Below are 27,857 nucleotides of genomic sequence, written 5' to 3' on the forward strand. Positions count from 1 at the left end.
CTGTGTGTGTGGCATTGCTACATGCTCTATCCCCCACCTGTGTGTGTGGCACTGCTGCATGCTCTATCCACCACCTGTGTGTGTGGCATTGCTACATGCTCTATCCACCACCTGTGTGTGTGGCATTGCTACATGCTCTATCCACCACTTGTGTGTGGCACTGCTACATGCTATATCCACCACCTGTGTGTGTAGCATTGCTACATGCTCTATCCACCACCTGTGTGTGTGGCACTGCTGCATGCTCTTCCCACCACAGTGCCACACACACACGTATTGGATAGAGCATGCAGCAGTGCCACACACACATAGGTATTGGATAGAGCATGCAGCAGTGCCACACACACATAGGTATTGGATAGAGCATACAGCAGTGCCACACACACAGATGGTGGATAGAGCATGCAGCAGTGCCACACACACACAGGTAGTGGATAGAGCATGTAGCAGTGCCACACACAGGTAGAGGATAGAGCATGCAGCAGTGCCACACACACAGGTGGTGGATAGAGCATGTAGCAGTGCCACACACACATAGGTATTGGATAGAGCATGCAGCAGTGCCACACACACATAGGTATTGGATAGAGCATGCAGCAGTGCCACACACATAGGTATTGGATAGAGCATGTAGCATTGCCACACACACAGGTGGTGGATAGAGCATGCAGCAGTGCCACACACACATAGGTATTGGATAGAGCATGCAGCAGTGCCACACACACAGGTGGTGGATAGAGCATGTAGCAGTGCCACACACACATAGGTATTGGATAGAGCATGCAGCAGTGCCACACACACATAGGTATTGGATAGAGCATACAGCAGTGCCACACACACAGATGGTGGATAGAGCATGCAGCAGTGCCACACACAGGTAGTGGATAGAGCATGCAGCAGTGCCACACACATAGGTGGTGGATAGAGCATGTAGCAGTGCCACACACAGGTAGTGGATAGAGCATGCAGCAGTGCCACACACACAGGTGGTGGATAGAGCATGTAGCAGTGCCACACACACAGGTGGTGGATACAGCATGCAGCAGTGCCACACACAGGTGGTGGATAGAGCATGTAGCAGTGCCACACACATAGGTATTGGATAGAGCATGCAGCAGTGCCACACACATAGGTATTGGATAGAGCATGTAGCAGTGCCACACACACAGGTGGTGGATAGAGCATGCAGCAGTGCCACACACACATAGGTATTGGATAGAGCATGCAGCAGTGCCACACACATAGGTATTGGATAGAGCATGCAGCAGTGCCACACACACAGGTGGTGGACAGAACATGCAGCAGTGCCACACACACAGGTGGTGGATATAGCATGTAGCAGTGTCACACACACAGGTGGTGGATATAGCATGTAGCAGTGCCACACACACAGGTGGTGGAAAGAGCATGCAGCAGTGCCACACACACATAGGTATTGGATAGAGCATGCAGCAGTGCCACACACATAGGTATTGGATAGAGCATGCAGCGGTGCCACACACACAGGTGGTGGATAGAGCATGCAGCAGTGCCACACACACAGGTAGTGGATAGAGCATGCAGCAGTGCCACACACACAGGTGGTGGATAGAGCATGCAGCAGTGCCACACACACAGGTGGTGGACAGAACATGCAGCAGTGCCACACACACAGGTGGTGGATATAGCATGTAGCAGTGCCACACACACAGGTGGTGGATGGAGCATGCAGCAGTGCCACACACAGAGGTGGTGAATAGAGCATGCAGCAGTGCCACACACATAGGTAGTGGATAGAGCATGCAGCAGTGCCACACACACAGGTGGTGGATAGAGCATGCAGCAGTGCCACACACACAGGTAGTGGATACAGCATGCAGCAGTGCCACACACATAGGTATTGGATAGAGCATGCAGCAGTGCCACATACACAGGTAGTGGATAGAGCATGCAGCAGTGCCACACACACAGGTAGTGGATAGAGCATGTAGCAGTGCCACACACACAGGTGGTGGATAGAGCATGCAGCAGTGCCACACACACAGGTATTGGATAGAGCATGCAGCAGTGCCACACACACAGGTGGTGGATACAGCATGCAGCAGTGCCACACACACAGGTGGTGGATATAGCATGTAGCAGTGCCACACACACAGGTGGTGGATAGAGCATGCAGCAGTGCCACATACACAGGTGGTGGATAGAGCATGCAGCAGTGCCACACACACAGGTGGTGGATAGAGCATGCAGCAGTACCACACACACAGGTGGTGGATAGAGCATGCAGCAGTGCCACACACACAGGTGGTGGATAGAGCATGCAGCAGTGCCACACACACAGGTGGTGGATAGAGCATGCAGCAGTGCCACACACACAGGTGGTGGATAGAGCATGCAGCAGTGCCACACACACAGGTAGTGGATAGAGCATACAGCAGTGCCACACACACAGGTAGTGGATAGAGCATACAGCAGTGCCACACACACACAGGTGGTGAATAGAGCATGCAGCAGTGCCACACACACAGGTGGTGGATAGAGCATGCAGCAGTGCCACACACACAGGTGGTGGATAGAGCATGCAGCAGTGCCACACACAGGTGGTGGATAAAGCATGCAGCAGTGCCACACACACAGGTGGTGGATAGAGCATGCAGCAGTGCCACACACACAGGTAGTGGATAGAGCATGCAGCAGTGCCACACACACAGGTGGTGGATAGAGCATGCAGCAGTGCCACACACACAGGTGGTGGATAGAGCATGCAGCAGTGCCACACACACATAGGTATTGGATACAGCATGCAGCAGTGCCACACACACATAGGTAGTGGATAGAGCATGCAGCAGTGCCACACACACAGGTGGTGGATAGAGCATGCAGCAGTGCCACACACACATAGGTATTGGATAGAGCATGCAGCAGTGCCACACACACAGGTAGTGGATAGAGCATACAGCAGTGCCACACACACACAGGTGGTGAATAGAGCATGCAGCAGTGCCACACACACAGGTGGTGGATAGAGCATGCAGCAGTGCCACACACACAGGTAGTGGATAGAGCATACAGCAGTGCCACACACACACAGGTGGTGAATAGAGCATGCAGCAGTGCCACACACACAGGTGGTGGATAGAGCATGCAGCAGTGCCACACACACAGGTGGTGGATAGAGCATGCAGCAGTGCCACACACAGGTGGTGGATAGAGCATGCAGCAGTGCCACACACAGGTGGTGGATAGAGCATGCAGCAGTGCCACACACACAGGTGGTGGATAGAGCATGCAGCAGTGCCACACACACAGGTAGTGGATAGAGCATGCAGCAGTGCCACACACACAGGTGGTGGATAGAGCATGCAGCAGTGCCACACACACAGGTGGTGGATAGAGCATGCAGCAGTGCCACACACACATAGGTATTGGATACAGCATGCAGCAGTGCCACACACACATAGGTAGTGGATAGAGCATGCAGCAGTGCCACACACACAGGTGGTGGATAGAGCATGCAGCAGTGCCACACACACATAGGTATTGGATAGAGCATGCAGCAGTGCCACACACACAGGTAGTGGATAGAGCATACAGCAGTGCCACACACACACAGGTGGTGAATAGAGCATGCAGCAGTGCCACACACACAGGTGGTGGATAGAGCATGCAGCAGTGCCACACACACAGGTAGTGGATAGAGCATACAGCAGTGCCACACACACACAGGTGGTGAATAGAGCATGCAGCAGTGCCACACACACAGGTGGTGGATAGAGCATGCAGCAGTGCCACACACACAGGTGGTGGATAGAGCATGCAGCAGTGCCACACACAGGTGGTGGATAGAGCATGCAGCAGTGCCACACACAGGTGGTGGATAGAGCATGCAGCAGTGCCACACACACAGGTGGTGGATAGAGCATGCAGCAGTGCCACACACAGGTGGTGGATAGAGCATGCAGCAGTGCCACACACACAGGTGGTGGATAGAGCATGCAGCAGAGCAACACACACAGGTGGTGGATACAGCATGCAGCAGTGCCACACACACACAGGTGGTGGATAGAGCATGCAGCAGTGCCACACACACATAGGTATTGGATACAGCATGCAGCAGTGCCACACACACATAGGTAGTGGATAGAGCATGCAGCAGTGCCACACACACAGGTGGTGGATAGAGCATGCAGCAGTGCCACACACACATAGGTAGTGGATAGAGCATGCAGCAGTGCCACACACACAGGTGGTGGATAGAGCATGCAGCAGTACCACACACACAGGTGGTGGATAGAGCATGCAGCAGTGCCACACACACAGGTGGTGGATAGAGCATGCAGCAGTGCCACACACACAGGTGGTGGATAGAGCATGCAGCAGTGCCACACACACAGGTGGTGGATAGAGCATGCAGCAGTGCCACACACACATAGGTAGTGGATAGAGCATGCAGCAGTGCCACACACACAGGTGGTGGATAGAGCATGCAGCAGTGCCACACACACAGGTAGTGGATAGAGCATACAGCAGTGCCACACACACACAGGTGGTGAATAGAGCATGCAGCAGTGCCACACACACAGGTGGTGGATAGAGCATGCAGCAGTGCCACACACACACAGGTGGTGAATAGAGCATGCAGCAGTGCCACACACACAGGTGGTGGATACAGCATGCAGCAGTGCCACACACACAGGTGGTGGATAGAGCATGCAGCAGTGCCACACACACATAGGTAGTGGATAGAGCATGCAGCAGTGCCACACACACAGGTGGTGGATAGAGCATGCAGCAGTGCCACACACACATAGGTATTGGATAGAGCATGCAGCAGTGCCACACACACAGGTAGTGGATAGAGCATACAGCAGTGCCACACACACACAGGTGGTGAATAGAGCATGCAGCAGTGCCACACACACAGGTGGTGGATAGAGCATGCAGCAGTGCCACACACACAGGTAGTGGATAGAGCATACAGCAGTGCCACACACACACAGGTGGTGAATAGAGCATGCAGCAGTGCCACACACACAGGTGGTGGATAGAGCATGCAGCAGTGCCACACACACAGGTGGTGGATAGAGCATGCAGCAGTGCCACACACAGGTGGTGGATAGAGCATGCAGCAGTGCCACACACAGGTGGTGGATAGAGCATGCAGCAGTGCCACACACACAGGTGGTGGATAGAGCATGCAGCAGTGCCACACACACAGGTAGTGGATAGAGCATGCAGCAGTGCCACACACACAGGTGGTGGATAGAGCATGCAGCAGTGCCACACACACAGGTGGTGGATAGAGCATGCAGCAGTGCCACACACACATAGGTATTGGATACAGCATGCAGCAGTGCCACACACACATAGGTAGTGGATAGAGCATGCAGCAGTGCCACACACACAGGTGGTGGATAGAGCATGCAGCAGTGCCACACACACATAGGTATTGGATAGAGCATGCAGCAGTGCCACACACACAGGTAGTGGATAGAGCATACAGCAGTGCCACACACACACAGGTGGTGAATAGAGCATGCAGCAGTGCCACACACACAGGTGGTGGATAGAGCATGCAGCAGTGCCACACACACAGGTAGTGGATAGAGCATACAGCAGTGCCACACACACACAGGTGGTGAATAGAGCATGCAGCAGTGCCACACACACAGGTGGTGGATAGAGCATGCAGCAGTGCCACACACACAGGTGGTGGATAGAGCATGCAGCAGTGCCACACACAGGTGGTGGATAGAGCATGCAGCAGTGCCACACACAGGTGGTGGATAGAGCATGCAGCAGTGCCACACACACAGGTGGTGGATAGAGCATGCAGCAGTGCCACACACAGGTGGTGGATAGAGCATGCAGCAGTGCCACACACACAGGTGGTGGATAGAGCATGCAGCAGAGCAACACACACAGGTGGTGGATACAGCATGCAGCAGTGCCACACACACACAGGTGGTGGATAGAGCATGCAGCAGTGCCACACACACATAGGTATTGGATACAGCATGCAGCAGTGCCACACACACATAGGTAGTGGATAGAGCATGCAGCAGTGCCACACACACAGGTGGTGGATAGAGCATGCAGCAGTGCCACACACACATAGGTAGTGGATAGAGCATGCAGCAGTGCCACACACACAGGTGGTGGATAGAGCATGCAGCAGTACCACACACACAGGTGGTGGATAGAGCATGCAGCAGTGCCACACACACAGGTGGTGGATAGAGCATGCAGCAGTGCCACACACACAGGTGGTGGATAGAGCATGCAGCAGTGCCACACACACAGGTGGTGGATAGAGCATGCAGCAGTGCCACACACACATAGGTAGTGGATAGAGCATGCAGCAGTGCCACACACACAGGTGGTGGATAGAGCATGCAGCAGTGCCACACACACAGGTAGTGGATAGAGCATACAGCAGTGCCACACACACACAGGTGGTGAATAGAGCATGCAGCAGTGCCACACACACAGGTGGTGGATAGAGCATGCAGCAGTGCCACACACACACAGGTGGTGAATAGAGCATGCAGCAGTGCCACACACACAGGTGGTGGATACAGCATGCAGCAGTGCCACACACACAGGTGGTGGATAGAGCATGCAGCAGTGCCACACACACATAGGTAGTGGATAGAGCATGCAGCAGTGCCACACACACAGGTGGTGGATAGAGCATGCAGCAGTGCCACACACACATAGGTATTGGATAGAGCATGCAGCAGTGCCACACACACAGGCACATGGAGCAGCAGACATGCCTGCCCTCAGTCTCTGGCCCTGTGCTGATGCATTATGCATGTGGGGTTGGTCACGTGGTGCAGGGTGAGTGTGAATGATTCAGGAGCCTTCTGTACGTGCTGCAGGCTCCGCCCGCTCCTCTGCTGCCTCATCCCCAGACTGGAGGAGAGGATGGAGCCCGGCGGTGCCTGCTGATGCCCTGCTCCGGTGAGTGGATGGGGGATGCACAGTTCTCCCCTCAGCCCGTCATTTAACCCCTGCTTTTCCTGGCAGTGCTGCCTGCAGTGTGACAGCTGCTGCTGCCCCTGTATGATGCTGTCCCCTGGCTGTGACATGTCTGTGCACCCAGGATCCATGCCATAATAAGGACTGTAGGGCGTGTGCTTACAGTATGTGCTGTCTACTTCTGCAAGTCCCAAGCTACTTCTCCCCTCCCCCACATATGGCATGTCAAAGGAAAGTGTAACCTACCTGGGGTCAAATGGCCACCAGCAGAAACCCACACTGGGAGGATCAGTGTCTCAGTGGCAGCAGGAGTCCATGGAGCTGCAGTGGTGATACATGTGATGTCATACTGGGACATGGTAATCTTAGTGGTCTGCATGGGAAGACTTTAATACCAGTGACCTATATTCTAGACATGGAGACTAGTCTTCTGTCATTAAGAGATGAGATATTCCTGCTATATAGAGATACTGCAGCGCTCCAGCGAGCCCAGAACTACAACTCCCAACATGCCATTGCCAGGCCGCATGCTGGGAGTTGTAGCTCCACAACAGCTGGCGTGCCACAGGTTGCTCGCCCCGAGACAGATAAATGCATGATGTGAGGCTTAAATGGGATTGTTGTCGAGCTCAATCATACAGTTCATTTATAATTCATTACGGTCATATAAATGATTATATTGGTACAAAGGAAATATTGAAGTAAAAGTTGGTGGAAGCCATTCGCTTTGCCACTCGGATAGTGTTCAGATTTCTTCTATGCCAATCTCATCTTCTCCAAGTAACAGGTGCCAGGAGACGCTCCGCACCATGCACCTTTATATACCACGTAATCACTGCATTTACGCACTTTGGTAATTGCCTTCTAGACCACTAGATCCAAACCAGTATTAAGGGATTATTTCCTGACTCCGGGTTTCATTTTTTTTCCTTTTTATTGAATAGACCTTTCCCCATGTGGCGTAGAAGCGGTTATTAAGCTCTAGAGGTAAATGACAAGGCAAAGTGCTTTCTGCCGGAGGGGGTTCATTTCGTCTGACATGACAACGACTTGTAGGATGCTATGGTTGCCGAACGCTCTTCTATCTGGGGAGGTTTGGTATTTTATCAGCCAGGCTGGACTTCTAGGATTTCAGGGCGTTTTCTGGAGCTCTCCGAGGTCCTGAATTCCCAGAACTTCCTGACCAAGGAGCCAAATGTTTTGTTCAGTATGTCTGTATCTGCAGCTGGACGAATGCCCATTGTAACAGAAAAGAAAGCTTCAGTGGCTTTTGCTCCTTTTTTTTCTGTATCAGAAATCTTGTAATAAAGTGCGTCCTGTTTGTTGTTTGACAGAAATGATCTCAGTTTGATGTGATGAGTTTAGCTGTCTTCGAGAGCTCGGGCCTTATCTGTTGGCTTGACTCGTGTATAATGCTCACTAATCAGCCCTTCTGTGGTTAAATGTTCATCAATTTCATGTGACATAAAGTAATTTTGGATATTTTTTTCAATGACATATTTTTTTTACTATTGCTTTTATGGATGCATTCATCAGTCTAGCAGGTTACCCAGACATGTGCTATTCTAGCGGAAAAGCCAAAATGTGTCTGCAACTAGGGGGCCTTGACATTCAGTTACTCATCCAGAAAGCTTTGGTATATGTTTTCCATGCTTAGGCCACGTTCACACGTTCAGTATTTGGTCAGTATTTTACCTCAGTATCTGTAAGCCAAAACCAGGAGTGGGTGATAAATCCAGACATGGTGATGTGTTTCTATTATACTTTTCCTCTGATTGTTCCTCTCCTGGTTTTGGCTTACACATACTGATGTAAAATACTGACCAAATGCTGACCGTGTGAACATGGCCTAACTTTCGCACTTCTTATTAACCTCCAAAAAACTGCTAGCAGATGTAGTGAAAAAATCAACGGTAAGTGAACTTAAACCAGCCTTGGAAAAACTTACCTATGAAGCTGAGCAAAGTGGTACTCAGGACCCTAGTCCAGCTGTTGCATCAATCCTCCATGGCTGCCAGGTGAGAGCCCTGCAAACCTCCTCCTATCTATCAGCATTCCAGACACCTCTTCCAATTTGTAGGCCTAGCACAGTGTAGTTGTGGCTTGATGCAAACATGACATCGTTCCAGGCAAACTAATCAGAAGAGGGTCCGGTGCTACTGACAGTGTCACGAGGGTGTCACGTCTTCCTGGAAGACCTGGAGTCAGACGGTCACATCGGGTAATGAATAACAGGTCTTCTTTAGAGATGGTGTGATTTATGTCCCATATTAAATGGATTTAGTTTCCTCTGGTGCTGAAGACATTAACAACCATTTCTATGCTGGTCAGAAATATGCAGTTCCGTTTCAGCTGCTTCTGATGTGATCATTACCTCTTCCTATAAAAGCTGGTCAGACATTCTGGTCCCTGCCAGGGAAAGATTTGTCTTACTGTGCTGTGTGCTAAAGCTAAGTGGTTGGAGTGAAGTTGTTGTAGCAGTGTTCTGTGGTTTGCTGTAGTACGTGTGTGTTTATCTCCTGGTCAATGTTCCCATTTAGTTTATTCCTCCCTGTCCCTATCCTCCTCTCTATTGTTGGTTCATGTTCCCAGTTCTAGAGACAATTTGAGACCCTCCTTCCTTACAGAAGACCGTCATAGCGTGACAGGCAGGTAGGAGGAGGTGTCCAGGACTCCCATGTGGGGCCATGTGCTACTGACTTAACGGTTGGACCAGGGTCCTACAAATTGATTTGTTCATTTCGAATATCTTTTCTAAGTTGAAAATAAAAAAAGGAAAAAATAGAAGACTAAGTGAACATTGTGGGTTTTTTTGCCACTAGGCTTTATGAAATATTTACGTCTTCTTTTCTGAGCTCGGCAGCCATATTTTTTCCACTGACTTTTCTGTCCAGAAGTTTCTAATTTCATTGCTTAATGGATTTGTGAATGACTGAGAAAGACCGCAGCGTGACTCACCACTTGGAGAGGGACGGGAGTATAGTATAGAGGAAAATGTTGCCAAACTTTTTATTTCAGGTTCTGTTTGCACTGGTGTCATGACCAATCACTTGTATTACTGCATATTCAGTCTTGTCAGGGTTCCATCATTTTGACAGCAAGAATATTGTTGTATTATGTGCGAATCCTGCTGATAAACGTGGCAGAAACCATAGGAACGAAGAGACATTGCATGAGCCTCATTGAACACTTTCTCCGGTCCCTGATTCCATAGAAACTGGAAAAATCTTATTAAGGGTTCCTTCACTCACTTTGATAATGCAGACGATTCAATTATAAGAATTTGCTGCAGATTTTGAACAGATTGCATACCTGTGTACTTTGGAGTACAAAAGTCTTTATTGTAGGTTAGCTTTCCACATCATTGAGTGACTGAATATGTAAAACAGTGATTTTCACATCCTTCAGAGAAAATAATTAGCATACATGAAGATCTGAGAACATCATTTCTGCTGCTGAAGTGTAGTCATTTGCAAGTTTAGTGAATCATTAATCATCAAGCATTATCAAGATTAATTGAATCCTAAATTAACAGTACACTTAATAATAAGCAACTTTGTAATATATCTTATCAGAGAAATCTGCTTCTTTCTCCCCCAGGACTGATCATTCATTCTCAAACTTTCCAATGTATAGGTCAAATTTGTATTCCGTGTCGTCAGATTGTTCCGTTTCTGAGATCAGAGATGGCAGTGGCTAATGTAGAGAATGCTGGGGAGGAGCTAGAGGCAGAAAGTCTGGAATAATCACAGAATACAGATTTTACCTGGAAATTGAGAATTTTGAGAATAAATGATCTTCAGTCCTGGAGGAGAAAGACGCAGATTTCTCTGATTAAATAGACTGTTCAAAAAAAAAATAAAGGGAACACTTAACACAATGTACTAGGATGTGTTCCCTTTATTTTTTTGAGCAGTATATATTGCAAAGTTGCTCCCTCTACATATTTTAGAGGTAACTATTTTTTTTAATTTTCATGTAAAATGCGACTCAAAAAAGGAAAAAATGACTTGAAGGGGTTATCATACAAACTGAAAAAATAAGAGTAGTGCACATTATTACTTTAACCATTTTAATTTGAAAAAAAAAAATGTCACTCTCCAGTTTAACTTTCACTCCTCTCAGACTCTTTCTCACACCTTTGCAGTTTTGGCCTCTTCCGTATCTGTGAGCAGCAGCTCATCCCAAGTGCCCAGGAAACAGGAACAGATCCCAGGAGAGCACTGTAGTCTGCTGCTAACTCCTCATCTCACATCTCTTTCTCCCCTGCCCTGCAGAGAAAACAGTCCTTCACTTACAGTCTTGGAGATTTCATTAACAAATAGCTATTGTCCCATCCATCTATCTACCATATCTATCTCCATTATCTGTCTATTTAGGTAAGGTAATGTCCAAACCTCCAAAATAGAAAATAAGAAAAATCAGGCATCACTTTAATTTTTAGAGTGATGCCTGTTTTTTTCTGATCACAATACATTCTATGGCGGCTCTCATGTCCATCTCCGCAGGTGTGCCACAAGCTGTAACGATTGGACGCATTTTCAAAACTATGAGTGTATATATGATCTCCATCATCTGTCTGAGCTTGGACTGTAGTGTGAGATACTTCTTTAGTAACTGTGCTGTTTCCGCTGCTAGTGAAGTCCACACGGCCTCAAGCTGTGACCTTTCCTTTGCCTTTCATATCATATAATGAAATATGTGATATTGATCAGGAGAGGTTTTAAATAAACAGTGAGGAACTAATGCTCACACAGCAATACATAAATGGAAGGGCCTAGCCCGAAAGTCTAGGCCAAAGAGCAAGCTTCTGCATCCCTCTCCCAACAGCGTTGAAGTGGGGTAGCCAGGGCCCACCAGTAACACTGATTCTGGGGGCCCACTGTTTAGCTACATGCAAATATTACATTTACCTATGCTTCTATATAATAATAAGTTAGGTAGTTTGTTAAATGATCAGATTCTGCTTTTTTCTATACATGGTATATCAAATGTATTGGGCCAACTTCTGCTCATATTGGGGGGTGAGTGACTTACTTCTGCCCAAGGGCCCACCAGAGAATTCACCTGTTCCCCTATTGATCAGGAAAAAAAATAAAATAACGGTTACTCTTGGGTTTAATGATAAAGTAATGATGGTGGTAAGTAGGAGATGGGGTCATCAGTAGATATGGAGGAGAAGCAGGTGACCCGGGTATAGGGGATAGGGAGTGTGTTGAATAAGGAGTAGACAATGACGTTTGATGGTGTAGGGTAGGGAAACAGCCATCCTGGACTGGCCTGGCGATCCTTTTATCTCTGGCTCTAATATCTGCAAGGGCGCTGGCCACGGTACTGCCACATTATTTGTATGGGGAGTTACCAAATTAATGCTCTCAGCTGCTCCTCTGAGCCTTGTTTGCCACAAGCACAGGACTCCTGGATGGTTCCTAATGATGTCACTCAGGAGCACACAGTGTTGACCCCCGGCTAATGTCATTAATAGCCATCCTGCCTGTCCTGTGTTAATGGATCAGCATGAGAACTAAATAAGAAAAGGGTTTTCTGTGCCAGGCCGGACAGCTAAGCCCCTGTGAGCCCACGTGTCCTGTAGAGGCTGCCACCGCTTCTACATGGTAGTTGCGTATACCACAGGGAGGTCAAACTCAAATACACAGGGGGCCAAAATTAAAAGCTTAGACAAAGTTGCCAGCCAACATTCATATTTATTAAAAACATGTCTATAATTGAGGACGTTTTTCCTTATCAAATATAACAATGAATTTTTTCATATGGAAGCGAACTTAAAGTGGTTGTTTCATGAACAAAGTACATTTTAATTAATAGATCTTAGAATAAAATATTGGAATAATATGTTATGTAAGAGTAATAAAATGCATAAGGCCTAATTTAAATATGTAATAACAAAGGATAAAAAGCCTTCAATAATACAAATAATAAAGTATGATGTAAATAACAGAGCCCCCAAATACAGTATGATACCCCCACTCTGAATTCCTCCACACGCACGTTATGATTACCCTACTGTTCCCCTCCTCCCTTAATCCGCCTGACAAAGTATGATGACCCCATCACAGTATGATTTTCCAACTGTAATCCCCATACAGCTCTCCATACATTATAATGGGCACCAAATAGTGCTCCATGCAGTATAATGTGCCCCTCATAGTGCTCCATACTGTATAATGCGCTCCTTATAGTGCTCCATACAGTATAATGTACCCCTCATAGTGCTCCATACTGTATAATGCGCCCTTCATAGTGCTCCATACAGTGCAATAGGCATCACAATATAATGGTCACCACATAGTGCTCCATACAGTATAATGGCCCCATATCGTGCATCATTCAGTATAATGGGCCCACATTATAAAAAAAAAAACCCTCAGCTATGCCCATTTCCCTGCTGCTCCGGTCTCTTCATGGTGTCTTGAGAGCATCTGCACATCTCGGTACAGTGGTCGTATTCTATTGACGTCATCGTGTCCGCTGCGCTGAGACATCAGATGCAGAGGGGGAATGATGGGACAGGCGATTGCTCCCTGCTCCTTCATTGCTTTTAACTGTATATATAGTTGAAAGTGCAATGCCAGTCGGGAGACCCACCTGACGTCTTGGGCCAAATATACTTAGCCATAGTTTGACATATCTGGTATAGCATAATAGCATTTGTTAAACATATCTAAGTTGAGCCTCTTTCAGACAATAGTATGATATCCATGTTTAACCCCTTTCCGACATCGGGTGTACCAGCAGCCCATGTCTGACTGCCCCTGTAAGGTGCGGGCCCAGCATCGGAGTATGCACCGTTCTGGGCACATGTCAACTGATGACATGAGCCCACAACAGCCGTCGGTGGAATCGGGTGTATGTAGCAGAGCCGATCGGACAAGTGTAGCTTCTAGTCTCCTCATGAAGACTACTGAAGCATGCAAAAAGTTAAAAAAAAATGTTTTTAAAAATATAAAAGTTCAAATCTCTCCCCTTTCGCCCCATTCAAATTAGAACAATAAAAAAAATCAAACATACACATACAGTATTTGGTATCGCTGCATTCAGAATCGCCTGATCTATCAATATAAGGAAATAATTAATCCGATCGCTACACGGCATAGCAAAATTAAAATTAGAAACGCCTGAATTACGTTTTTTTGTTTGCCACTACATTGAAATAAAATGCAATAACGGGGGATCAAAAGATCGCATCTACATCAGAAAGGGTATCAATTAAAACTGCAGCTCGATGCGCAAAAAATAAGCCCTCACCAGCCTCCGATCATGAAAAATGGAGATGCTACAGGTCTTGGAAAATGGCGCCATTTTTTTTTACCAAACTTTGGATTTTTTTTCGCCACTTAAACAAAAAGAACCTAGACATGTTTGGTGTCTATAAACTTGTAATGAATGACCTGGAGAATTATAATGGCAGGTCAGTTTTAGCATTTGGTGAACCTGGTAAAAAAAAACAACTGTAGAATTGCAGTTTTTTTGCAATTTCACCACACTTGGAATTTTCTTCCCGTTTTCCAGTACATGATATGTTAAAACCAATGGTGTTGTTCAAAAGTACAACTTGTACCGCAAAAAACAGCCCTCACATGGCCATATTAACCCAAAAATAACAAAGTTATGGTTCTGAGAAAAAGGGGAGCAAAAAATAAATCGGGAAAGGTGTCGGGAGTGCCATCCTAACAACTCCCGCCCCGGTCTTAGACCCCAGATCCTTCCTGGGGATGGTCCTGCTGAGCTGATGCCTGTCTGCACTATTCTCCAGCCTGGGACCCCTTACTGCCATACACAGACTTATCCCCACAGCCTGCAACTGTCTCCTACACTGCATGTGTCCTACCCTTGGGCAGGTTGCCCATACTTCTGCTCTAATCAGGAAGTATCCTGACTTAACTTCCAAACTCTGTGCTGTTCCTCCCATTTAGTTAACACCTGTGCTGTGTGTACTCTATTATCACTCTATGCTATTTAAGATTCTATCTTAACCCTAATTCTATGCAGTTCACATTGCATACACAATACAGCAACACATAGTACATTTGCATTACAGTACAAGACATCACAGTATATAAACATTAATAAACTAGGAGGTGCTGCATGCGATCCTGCGAACAGCGTCCAAGAGAGATGGCACGTGAGGTTCCCCACCACCTCCTTACAGCTATAACAGGTGTTGCACCCCCAAAGATCAGGCACTGATTACCTATCCTATGGACAGGCCATCAATGTTAAAGTTCTGGCCAACCCCTTTAACTGTGGGTATTGTGGACGTAACACCTTGAACTCTCAGGCATAGGCATAAATAGAACCAAACTTATATTACCATACATCCTAGTAGGGTCTATGTTTTGTATCCAAACAATCAGACATGAGTTCAAAAATAAGAAACTACTGCTTTTAAAAGGTAATAGTCTATTCTAAGCTAACATTTCAGGCCAAAAATGTTCTTCTTCCAGCGGGGGGAATGGTGGAAACAGAATAATAGAGGCTATGATCCCATTAACAATAGGATTCATTTCTTTTTAATAGGCAGATTCACAGAAGGCTGCTATAATCTACTAGTGGTGGAACATAGCCTAAGGAAACTAAATTATTGGATAACAGGTTTCATATCTTATTGGCTTATATGTTTTACTTTCATAAGTAGCTGACTCAACGCTTAGTTGTCTTCATTCTATGTTATATATTAGTGAGTATAATCGACAGATTAACTTACTATTTGATTTTTACATGTCGGCAATTTCTACCCTCCATAATACAAAATATACCAGTGTAGAAAACTGCAAATTGGCTTGTGAGCTGCACATCAGGTAGATCAACAGGCTTGGACTGGCCCACAGGAGAACAGGAGAATCCTCTGGTGGGTCCCTTTCGAAGAGTGGGGCACCACCCTCTTATATGAGCAGTACTTGGCACTATGTACAGACATAGGCAGCATCTTATTCATTTATCAATCTACCCAGTTTATGGTTATATAAATTTATGATTGAGGATAATGTCACATTTGCATGTAGCTGAAAAGTGGGGCCCTGGAGTTGGTTACTGGTCCCTGGCACCCCACTCCGACACTGGGAAGATGAATACACTCTCCTCCAGCAGTAGGGTTGTGTGACACAGATTTCGGTTTTCCTCTTCGTTAGCCATGCTATGATGAGTGCAGGTAACAGATGCTTGCAGAATAAACAGGGACACTTCCATGACCCAGAAGCCAGGGTGACCTTATTTCATTAGAACGCAATTACACGTAGGCCTAATTGCATTACTCCCCCTTTCACCCCATTGTGTCCACTTGTTAAGCATGACCGAAGTAATGGAACAGATATTGTCTACCTAGGTAAACACTGGATGTGTTTTTTGTGACTTGATGTAGAAAGGTAAATACATTGCACCTGCGATTTTATCATCTCCGTGATAGGAATATAGATGTGGAGTCATCGCATTTGGTCAACCCTAATGTAGGAGTGAGTGATGCTGTTGTCAATGAACATTTTACCTCGGAGAACAATGATGCATTCACACAGTGACTGATGGCAGATGGTTGCAATAAAGAATAGGAAACTGAGCACCTTAATTTGTTTGAAATTGTGAATGTGGCAAAATGCATTTCTTATGTCACCGTTTATTTAATGATACCATTGTGTGTCTGATACAAGACTAAGCGTTTGTTCACACGTTGCGTTTTTGCTTCTTTTTTTCTGCACGCAAAACCTGTTCTCTTGCCAGTAAAGCTGCTTAAAAAACAGGTTTTGCTGTGTTTTTTGCTCCAGTTTTTGCTTCCTTTTTGATACGTTTTTCACTCTGATACAGTTCTGCACCAAAAATGCAGCAAAGCTGGATACCTGCGTTTTTGCTGCTTTTTTTAAAAAAAAAAACCTTCCTGCTTTATATGGTTGAAAAAACAGTGCAAAAACACTGAAAGAAAGGCCATGCTGCAGTTTTCCAATTCAGTCAGGAAAAGAAATCTATGTGTGCATGAGATTTCTGAAATCTCATAGCTTTTGCTGTTAGGCTGCGTTCACATGTTCAGGTTTTTTCGCGTTTTCGCGGTGGATTTTACAGCGTGATTTTGCCGCAAAAAACAGCATCCCATGCAATCCTATGGGATTCCGCAATGCTGTGCTAATGCTGCGGATTTTCCCGCGGCGGAATCGCATCAAGGAAAAATCCGCAGCATGCTCATTAATTTGCAAAATCGCGGCAATTCCGCCCACATAGGAATGCATTGTTCTGCTTACTTTACGCATGTGGCTGTGCCCACCATGCAAAAAGTAAGCAGAACATTTGAGGATGGTACCCACGGTCCGAAGGAGAGGAGACTGTCCTGCGGGCTATGGTTACCATAGCCCTGTAAAAAATAGAATTAAAATAAAAAAATCGTGTTATATTCACCTTCCGACATCCCGCGCAGCGTCCCCAGGCTTCAGTGATACACGCGGCAGCTCCCATTCCCAGTAATGCATTGCGATGACCTTTGCTGACGTCGCGTCTCACGATGCTGTAACGGTCTCGCGAGACCGCAATGTCATCAAAGGTCATTGCCGCAATGCATCACTGGGAATGGGACCTGCCGGCAGCATCGCGGAGGCCTGGGGATGCTGCGCGAGACATCGGAAGGTGACTATAACACGATTTTTTATATTTTTTTATTATTTTTAACATTAGATCTTTTTACTACTGATGCCGCATAGGCAGCCTCAATAGTAAAAGGTTTGACGAGTGTGACCAACCTGTCGCTTAGAAAACGCTAGCATTCTGCAAGCTAATTACGCTTGCAAAACGCTAGTTTTTCCATGGGAAAATCGCGGGAATTTAAAATGCGATTTTCCCGCGGAATGGATTTTCGGAATTCTCGCGGTAACTTCCGCGGGAATTCCGCTACGTGTGAACCCAGCCTTACACAGCTTTTATTTTGCATAAAAAAGCAGCAAAAAAAACATCACTACGTGTGAACATAACCTAACACACTGGATAAAAAAACAACACATAGTCCTGTCCCAAAATACGTATTAGTTCATCACCAGAACATATTTCTACAAGTGAGTTGTAAATCCTAAAAATAATATCACTCACCACAATACATTAAAAAATACTTGAAAAAACAGACATAAGGGCCAAAGGACATGCTCATATTTGAAATCTTTATAGCATAGGCTCCAAATGTCCCCTCCAGACATTTCAGTGGGTGTATTCATATTGTTATACACATGTGGTCAAAATTGTTGGTACCCCTCGTTTAATGACAGAAAAACCCACAATGGTGACAGAAATAACTTGAATCTGACAAAAGTAATAATAAATCAAAAATCTATGAAAATGAACAAATGAAAGTCAGACATTGCTTTTCAACCATGCTTCCACAGAATTTAAAAAAAATAAAACTCATGAAATAGGCCTGGACAGAAATGGTTTTTTACATAAAAAACTGCATCATGGTTGACAAAGTGTCATATTTTGGACCATGTGCTCCTGTAGAGGCCCCGTTTGTAATCACCCAGTATGAAACAATAATTAATACAATACAGTATGCAACATGATTCCATATTGTACTCCATATTACACATCAAATTTTACATGTCGTTTGAATTTAGCCTTAAGAAAAAATATTTTGCTCTGGTCCATTAACTCTTTTTCAGGATAGCCTATGCATATATATTGGCCCCAATTCATCAAGACTTTTGAATTATGGCGTAAAGTGCTTTGGAAAGTAGAATAATGTTTGTGCATCCTGGCGTTGTGCATATATTTTGTAACTTTTGAAGTTTTCATGCCAGTGAAAGAAACGATGGAAGAAAAGCAATGAATGGTATCAGGGTGCCTTACAGTTGTCATGACACAGGAGTCGTGGTAGCACTGATGATTTTTTCTGCACAAAGTTTTTTTCCAGATATCCCAAACAGTCTGAAGGGGGACTCATCAGAGAAAATAACTTTACTCCAGTTCTCTGACATCTAATATCTGTACTACTGAAAATGTATCTTCTCTGAAAGCCCCCTTCAGAATATTTGGAAAATCTGGGAAAAGAACTCTTTGTAGAAGAATAGGTGATCATTCCTTTGTCATGGCAGCTAACATAGAAAAATTTCAAAAAAACTCACACAACAAGATATGGCCTTACCAAAACCCTGTCTGATGACAAATGCACATATAGCAGGATGCAATAGGCCTCCACTAACAAAGGCAAGGGACAGCTCAGGTGCAAACTACTGATAAAAACAACCACCCCACACCAAACAAACCATGGTGGGGTTGGCTGCCTAGTAGGAAAAATGCACATAACTAAGGCTTGCATAGGACGTCAGTCACACATATAAGTGTGATGCAAAGTGTCTGACTTGCAACCTATTAATGACGCCCATAGTATTATCAGGCGGGCTGCTACAGCATTATAATATGCAACACACAGTGACAGATGCCCCAATAGACCAAGCCAACAGAAAGAGGTCCGGCTGCATCCTGCAAAAAATGATATGGTAAGTGCAAAAAATTAATGCATACAATGAGTACATTAAATGAGGTATTGGTTAATATTTTGGCCAAAATAGATAGAGCCTGCAAGCCAACGTCAAGGCTCCTCATAATATTATTATTGCCTTTATTAGTGGAGGCCCGCTGCATCCTGCTATATGTGCATTTGTCATCAGACAGGGATTTGGTAAGGCCATATCTTGTTGTGTGAGTTTTTTTCATTCCTTTGTCATGGCCAACAGTAAAGCATTCTGCGACCAGTCAAGTTTGGGGTCGCTTTTCATCCAAGGAAGTCTTGAAAAATAAAAGTGAAAACTGTACGTTTTGAGTCTTTTCATACATTTGATGTATTTGAAAATAAAACTTTAAATACTTCTGAAATGCTTATAATTATATTTCAGCAATCATAGAAACATCTGACCGGAAGATCTGATAACAATGAAACAACAAACTTTACAAAAAACAGTCAGTCTCAAAACCTTTGACCATGACTCTTTGGATATATATAACTAAATCTAAAACTACACCTAGCACTTTAACCCCCTAAATACTGCAATAGCGATCGCAGCATTTAGCAGGCATGCTCCCTCCGATCATTGCCATGGTGACCCAGTCATTGCCATGGTGACTCGATGTCATCCTAATGACATCCGGGTCATGAGGCTATGGCAAGCCCCTCAAATTATTATGCACAAAGCATGGTGTAAGGCTATGTGCACACGCTGCGGTTTTTGCTGCGGATCCGCTGCGGTTTTGGCCACAGCGGATCTGCAGCAGTTCTGCAGACAGTGTACAGTAGCATGTTAGTCTATGAGATTTACATTGTGCTGTGCACATGCTTGCGGATTTTTAACTGCGGAAAAGCTGCGGTTTTGAATCCGCAGAAAGAAATGACATGTGACTTCTTTTCTGCGGATTCTGCTGCGGTTTACCATCGCCTCCATTGTAGAGGTGATAAACCGCAGGGCAAAACCGCAGGCCAATCCGCAGGTAAAACCGCAGGTCATTTTACCTGCGGTTCCGCAGATAAAAATCTGTAGACCAGTCCGCAGCGTGTGCACATAGCCTACGGGGTTTGTGTCAGTGCAGCACTGTCAGTTATAAGCTATTGGAATGCTCGATCATTGCAATGGATTATAACAACGATCAGGCTGCTAAAAGTGAAAGTTCCGTAGTGGGACAAAATAAAAAAGTTAAAAAAAAAAAATTGTAAAAATATTTTTTTTGAAAAATCAGTTGCGGTTGGAGCAAACAAAGGCGTCGGCCTATGAGCAAAAACAAATCCATGCCTCCCAGCCTGTGGTGACTTTCAAGCCTGGCAATCATCGCCGGAGGATGTTAGGTGTGAGGATTTTCCTGCTGCATGGGATGGATCCCAAGCCTTGTCTGGCCCTGCGGTCTCCCATTCAGGTCCGGCTGCTGAGACTGCTGCTCAGCGCAGGCGTCAGTCCTGGTGTCTAGCTCAGGTTCAAGCCATGCGTTTGGCTACTGTTGACTCTCCAGCTAAGCCTTTAGTAACCAGTGATATACAGGTACAGCCTTACGCTCTGCAGGCTAAGTCCATTGATCACCTTAATAAGCTTGTCCATAATGTGGCGTCTTCCTATTGGAGGTTGGACGTCAGCTGCTCTGGTGATTGGTCCACGAGCAAGGTTCCGTCCGTCTGGACATTATTATTATTATTATTATTTATTGTTATAGCGCCATTTATTCCATGGTGCTTTACATGTGAGGAGGGGTATACATAAAAACAAGTACAATAATCTTAAACAATACAAGTCATAACTGGTACAGGAGGAGAGAGGACCCTGCCCGCGACGGCTCACAATCTTCAAGGGATGGGTGATAATACAGTAGGCGAGGGTAGAGCTGGTCGTGCAGCGGTTTGGTCGATCGGTGGTTACTGCAGGTTATAGGCTTGTCGGAAGACATGAGCCTAATGTATAAAAGACTCTCAGAGGCGCACGTTAGTGCGCTAGTATCATTTATGGTTGGTGTGTGAGTGGATAGGCTATCACTCTGTATGCACGTGTGTATGTTTAGTTACCTCCTGAGTTTTAGCCAGTTAGGGCTTTTTGTACCCGCTTGGATTAGCATCTGTTTCCCACGTGTGTGCGGTTAGCACAGTGGATGTACAGGGCAAGATCCAACCAAAGAGCTGTGCTCCCCTGTGAAGTCTACAGGTTTTGTAGTTTGCGTCTGTTTTTGTATTTTTCTTGTGACTCAGCATCTGTTTCAGCCACGTGTGCGATTGGCATGGGTCAGGTACAAAGCGAGCACAACCTTTTAGTTCTACCTCTCTGTGAAGCTAGCAGACCTAAGTATTGTGCGTTCTGTTCATACTACGTGGAGTTAACGCAATCCTATTAAGGCGTTCGCTCGCTGTCTTTAGTTCGTCATTGTTCACATTAGCAGCAGTTTTACATCTCTGCACGGTGGACCCCGGGTTGCAATCGCACTGTATTATTTATTTTATTTAGTGCGATCCGCTAAACCAAAGATATAAATGCTACAAATCGTACTGACCCAAAGAATAAAGCTGCCTTGACAATTTTACCACACGCGGAATGGCATTAAAAAAAAATCCTGAATAGCTGTTTTTTGTTCATTCTGAACAATTCAATTTGAACAGAAAGCGATCAAAATACGCTGTGACCAAAAACGTTACCAATAAAAACGTCATCTCGTCCTGCAAAAAACAAGCGATCACATGACTCGGCAGAAATATAGAAAAATTATAGCTCTCAAAATATGGCCATGCAAAAACTAGTTTTTGCAATAAAAAAACATCCTTTAGTGGGTGACAGCAGCCAAACACAAAAACCGATATAAATCTGGTATGGATGTAATAGCACCGACCCGAAGAATAAATTTGTCTAATCACTTATACCACACGAGGAGCAGTGTAAAAAATAAATAAAACCAATTCTTCACCTGCTGTTGATTTTTTTCATTTTGCCTGCCAAAGATCGCAGTAAAGCTCGGCTCACATTTATCCTGTGCTCTACTCTGAGCGCTTACACCGGTGTTTCCATGTAAATCTCTGAAATACGTGATTCAGATGGAACCCCCGATGGAAGATTATAAATTGCCTGGAAATAGTAATTGTTTTTTTTCAATTTCTTCTGTTACCCTTTTTAAAATAAAAATTGGGCCTAAAATAACTATTTTATGGGAAAAATTAGTTTTTTTTTATTTTCACAGCTCAACGTTACAAACTTCTAAAAAGAACCTGGAGGTTCAAGATGCTCACCACACATCTCGATATATTCCTTGAGGGGTATAGTTACCAAAGTGGCACCACTTTTGGGGGGTTTCACTGTTTAGGCACATCAAGGACTCTCCAAGAGCGACATGGCGTTCGCTAATGATTCCAGAGCAATGATTAAGAGCTGCTAAGCTCGAAACGCATCTGTTCTGTCCCACCTTCGGTAGTGATAATATGCTGATGTGAAGTTGGATTTTATATATGTTGTCCAATAAAGGAAATTTCTCCAGGAACGGAAAGCTGGATTTCTTCTATTCATTTGAACAATTTTTAGAGTCCATTTTAACCTGTTTTCCTTGTGAAAATAAAAAAATTTGGGGCTAAAACAAATTTTTGTGGAAAATATGTAATTTTTTTGTTTTCACAGCTCAGCGTTATACATTTCTGTGAAGCACCTGGGGGTTCAAGGTGCTCAGCTCACATCTAGATAAGTTCCCTGAGGGGTCTAGTTTACAAAATGGGGTCACTTGTGTAGGGTTTCTACTGTTTATGCACAACAGAGACGCTCCAAACGGGACATGGCGTCGCTTTCGATTCCAGCCAAATTTGCGTTCAAAAAGTCAAATGGTGATCCTTCCCTTCCGAGCCCTGCCGTGCATTCGAACAGTAGTTTTACCAAAAATATGGGATATCAGCGTGCTGAGGAGAAATTGCACAACAAATTTTGGGGTCTATTATCTCTTGTTTCATTTGTGAAAATAAAGAAATTTGGGTCTAAATTAAAATTTTTGTGAAAAAAAGTTAAATGTTCATTTTTTCCTTCCACATTCTATTAATTCCTGTGAAGCACCTGAATAGTTAAAAACTTCCTTTGGTTTTGAGAACCTTGCGGGGTGCAGTTTTTAGAATGGTGTCACTTTTGGGTATTTTCTGTCATATAGGCCCCTCAACGGCTCTTCAAATATGAGGTGGTCCCTTAAAAAATAGTTTGTAAATTTTGTTGGAAAAACAAGAAATCGATGATCAACTTTTAACCCTTCTAACTTTCTAACAGAAATAAACTATGTTTCAAAAATTATGCTTACATAAAGTGGACATGTTGAAAATGTTACTTATTAACTGTTTTGTGTGACATAATTCTGATTTAAGATCATAAAAATTAAAAGTTTGAAAATTGCAAAATGTTCAACATTTTCTCTAAATTTCCAATTTTTTCACAAATAAATGCAAATTATATCGAAAAAATGTTACCACTATCATGAAGTACAGTAAGCTGTGGAAACACAATCTCAGAGTCACTGTGATTAGGGTTGATCGAATAGCTTCGGATAAGTGCTTATCCAAATAGCTATAGCAGTTACCAAATAGCTGCATCGAGAATCTGGATACCTGGATCGCTCCCGATAATCAGCTGTTCGGCTCCACAGCTGCAAATCTCAAGGCTGTGTGACAGTCAAACCACATGCATGGAGAGCATGTTTATTGTGACTGTCACAGCACTGTGACATATGGAGCTGCGGCACCGAACAGCTGATTATCGGGAGCGCTCCAATCATCCAGGTTCCCGATGCAGCTCTTCGGTAAGTGCTATAGCTATTCAGATAACCTCTTATCCAGGCTTGAGGGTTGAAGGGGTTAAAGGAGGTGTAAGAATTTCTGGCAAGTGCTGATTGTGTACTACATGTGATAACAATCTCACATGTTCTTCATATGTCTTGCCTGTGTGATAGGGTGGCGAAACAGAAGCCTTTTCTTACAAAGAAAAACATCCACACCCCTCTATGTTTTGCCAAATCCTACATTAAGTTTGCCAAAAGCATGAGGGAAAACATGCTATGATCTAAACTTTTTGTCAATAATTGCAAAAAAGGTATGATTGACTAAAAGTCAAAACTGCGCGTCGCCAATACAGCACCATACCTACAGTGCAGCATGGTATGGCAGCATTATGCATTGGGGCTGTTTCCCAACAGCTGGCATTGGGTATTTAGTCAAGGTGAAGGGCATTATGAACAATTCCAAATATCAGTCAATTTTGCCACAAAACATTTAGGCTTCGGAGAAAAATCTGAAGATGAAGAGAAATTTCAAATTTCACCACATCTACTACTCTAACCTTACCTCAAAATCAACAAAAGAATGGTTTCACTGGAAGATCAAAGATTTGGAATGGCCCAGCCATGGCTCAGACCTGAATCCAACTGAAAATCTGTGTGCTGATCTGAAGAGAGCTGTACATAGGAGATACTCTCGCAATCTGACAGATTTGGAGCATTGCCTATTCTAGATGTCGTTGCTAATAGACTTCTATCCAAATAGACTGAATGGTCTCATAAATCAAAAGGGTACTTAAAGTATTAGTTTAAGGGTGTACATATTTATGCTGCCACGTAATTTCAGTTCTGCATTTTTTTCCACCTGAAAAGATTTCCGTTTGTTTTTCAGTTGAATTATACAGATAATAGGTCAGATGAAAGGTGGAAAAAGATCTGAAATGATTCTTCTTCATATGATTTTTTTACCTAACAAAAACTGGCTTTTTAACCAGTGTGTAGATTTTTTACACCCACTGTACCTGCACACAAATATATACAGTCATGACCGAAAGTGTTGGCACCATTGGCTGGGCAAAATTGTTAGCACCCTCAACTTAATATTTGGTTGCACATGCTTTGTAATATATAACTGCAATCAATCAGTTCCTATAATCAAAAACAAGCTTCTTACACCTCTTCACTATAATTTTGTACCACTCTTATTTTGCAACCTGCTCCAGCTCTCTCATATTTGAAGGGTGCCTCTTCCAACAGCTATTTTAAGATCATTTCTCAAGTGTTTAATCCGGACTCATTGCTTTCCACTTCAGAAACCTTTAGTTCTTTGTTTCTATCTATTTATGTGTGCTTCTTGAAGTTTGTTTGGGTTCATTGTCCTGTTGGAAGACCCATGTCTTAGGACACAAACCCAGCTTTCTGACACTGGGCACTACATTGCAACCCAAAATCCTTTGGTAATGTCAGGACACAGCTGTTGGGGCTCCTTCCCTTTCCCTAACATTAAAGGGTACCCTAGCTCGCCCTGCTCCACGGAACACTTCCAAAGGTGAAGATGCTGGGGCCTCCTCCCTTGCTTTATCTCCTGAGTTAGCCCTCTATCTGTTCTCTTCCACCCTGGGAAGAGGGGCGCTACTGTGCACCCTAGTACACAACCCAAAAAACAAGGCAACACAAACAAGGGTTAACAGAAACCTTCAGGCATACAAAATATTCACTAACATTTAACAGAAGAATGCATCGGAGTGTGAAGGTAGGGGAATAAACCAAAATAGAGAAAGATAAGGAATTACCACGCATACCAACCAAGCAACAGTCACTAATAACTCATCTAACTCTCCTTCTCTTAAGAACCCCTCTCTCTCCATTAGCCATGCAGCAATAAAGCTAGCTCTGACAAGTATTTGTATCAGAGCCCAGATTAGAAAGGGAAAACAAGTGGCTGACCGAGCTCAGCTGTGAACACAGGGATTTCCAACATGGCCGATTAATCCCTGTTCTTCCAGAAGGAATAAACACATTTAAAATGAAGGAGAAGACTGATGTGACCCACTCTTTTCTCCAGGGCGTTTCTTCTCTGTCCGGATTGTGCTCCGCATTGGTTCACGGCTGGCTGCACTATGTATGGTTACCATTGGATTTTAGTAACTTCATAATTGTAATACTGATGGCCTAAAATGTTCCCTTCCCTCCTTCCTATAACTTGATGTTTTATTGGACGTTATACATTTATTCTATGATATATTGATGCTGATATTGTCCTAGATATTCTTTTATATATTGTTTTGTTATATTTTTGTGATTGAAAATTATTTAACCTTTCAATAAAAATTGAATTTTGAAACAAAAAATGAAGAAGTGCTTATTCTCAGCGCCTGAGTTGGAGCAATCAGACACTGCAGTCTTCTGGCTCCACACTGTCGCGGTAACCCGGTGACAGGTAATCTTCAGATTTCATGATGCTTTGCACACAATCAAGGCACCCAGTACAAGAGGCAGCAGAACCACCCCAATCATGTTTGAACATCCACCATATTTGACTGTATGCACTGTGTTCTTTTCTTTGAAGGCCTCATAATATTTTCAGTGAACAGTAGAATGATGTTCTTTAACAAAAAGCTCTGTCTTGTTCTAATATGTCCACAAGACAATTTCCCAGAAGGATTTTTGCTTACTCCCCTACATTATGGCAGACTGCAGTCTAGCTTTTTTATGTTTCTGCAGTGGGGTCCTCCTGGATCTCCCACCATAGTGATTAATTTCATTCAAATCTCAACAATACTTAACGCTGACACTGATGCACACTGGGCCTGCAGGACAGCTTGAATTTCTTTGGAACTTGATTGGGGGTGCTTATGCACCACTTGGACTATCCTGCATTGAAACCTTTCATTAATTTTTCTCTGCCGTACACATCCAGGGAGATTAGCTACAGTGCCATGGATTATAAACTTCTTGATTATGTTGTGGACCGTGGACGAAGGAACATCAAAACCTCTGGAGATGGACTTGTAACCCTGAGATTGTTGATATTATTCAAAAATTATGGGTCTCAAGTCCTCAGTTCTCTTCTCTTTCTGTTCTCCATGATTAGTGTAGCACAACAGACACACAATGCAAGGACTAAGTTAACTTCTCTTTTTGCCTGTTTTCAGATGTGAATTTCTTATTGCCCACACCTATTTCTTGACACATCACTTGCTTGAAACAAGGTTGCTTACCCACAATTTTGGAAAGATGCCAAAAATTTCATCTGGCCCATTTTGGGGGTTTTATATGAATTGATGTCCACTTTGCCTTTGTTTCAATTTTTTTTGTATTGTTTCAATACGCACACAGGAACATGTGTTTAGCAAAATATGTGTAAGTGCAATAATTTTCTGGGAGAAAGACTTCATTTTCTGGAACAATTTCAAGGGTGCTAACAGTAGCGGCCACTGTATATACAGTCATATGTTAAAGTTTGGGCACCCCTATTAATGTTAACCTTTTTTCTTTATAACAATTTTGGTTTTTGCAACAGCTATTTCAGTTTCATATATCTAATAACTGATGGACTCAGTTATATTTCTGGATTCAAATGAGGTTTATTGTACTAACAGAAAATGTGCAATCTGCATTTAAACAAGATTTGACCGGTGCAAAAGTATGGGCACCCT

At 44.2% G+C, this 27,857-nt stretch overlaps 1 protein-coding gene across 4 annotated transcripts in view; it reads left to right on the plus strand.

The window, feature by feature from the left end:
- The first annotated feature begins 6,843 nt into the window (after nucleotides 1-6,843).
- The window catches only part of SLC7A14 (solute carrier family 7 member 14), a 201,874-nt gene continuing 180,860 nt past the window's right edge, over nucleotides 6,844-27,857 (plus strand). For 3 of the 4 annotated variants that reach the window (XM_073578872.1, XM_073578876.1, XM_073578874.1), the window contains exon 1: nucleotides 6,844-6,945. Coding sequence is in view for 1 of the 4 variants with exons in the window: in XM_073578873.1 (XP_073434974.1) it covers nucleotides 6,933-6,945 (13 nt within the window). In the remaining 3 variants the exon portion in view is untranslated. The remainder of the gene's footprint in view (nucleotides 6,946-27,857) is intronic. The other variant, XM_073578873.1, reaches the window with a different exon arrangement.

The sequence above is a fragment of the Dendrobates tinctorius genome, unplaced genomic scaffold (assembly GCF_039654945.1).
Source record: "Dendrobates tinctorius isolate UK_male_01 unplaced genomic scaffold, ASM3965494v1 ptg000060l, whole genome shotgun sequence".
Lineage (NCBI taxonomy): Eukaryota > Metazoa > Chordata > Amphibia > Anura > Dendrobatidae > Dendrobates > Dendrobates tinctorius.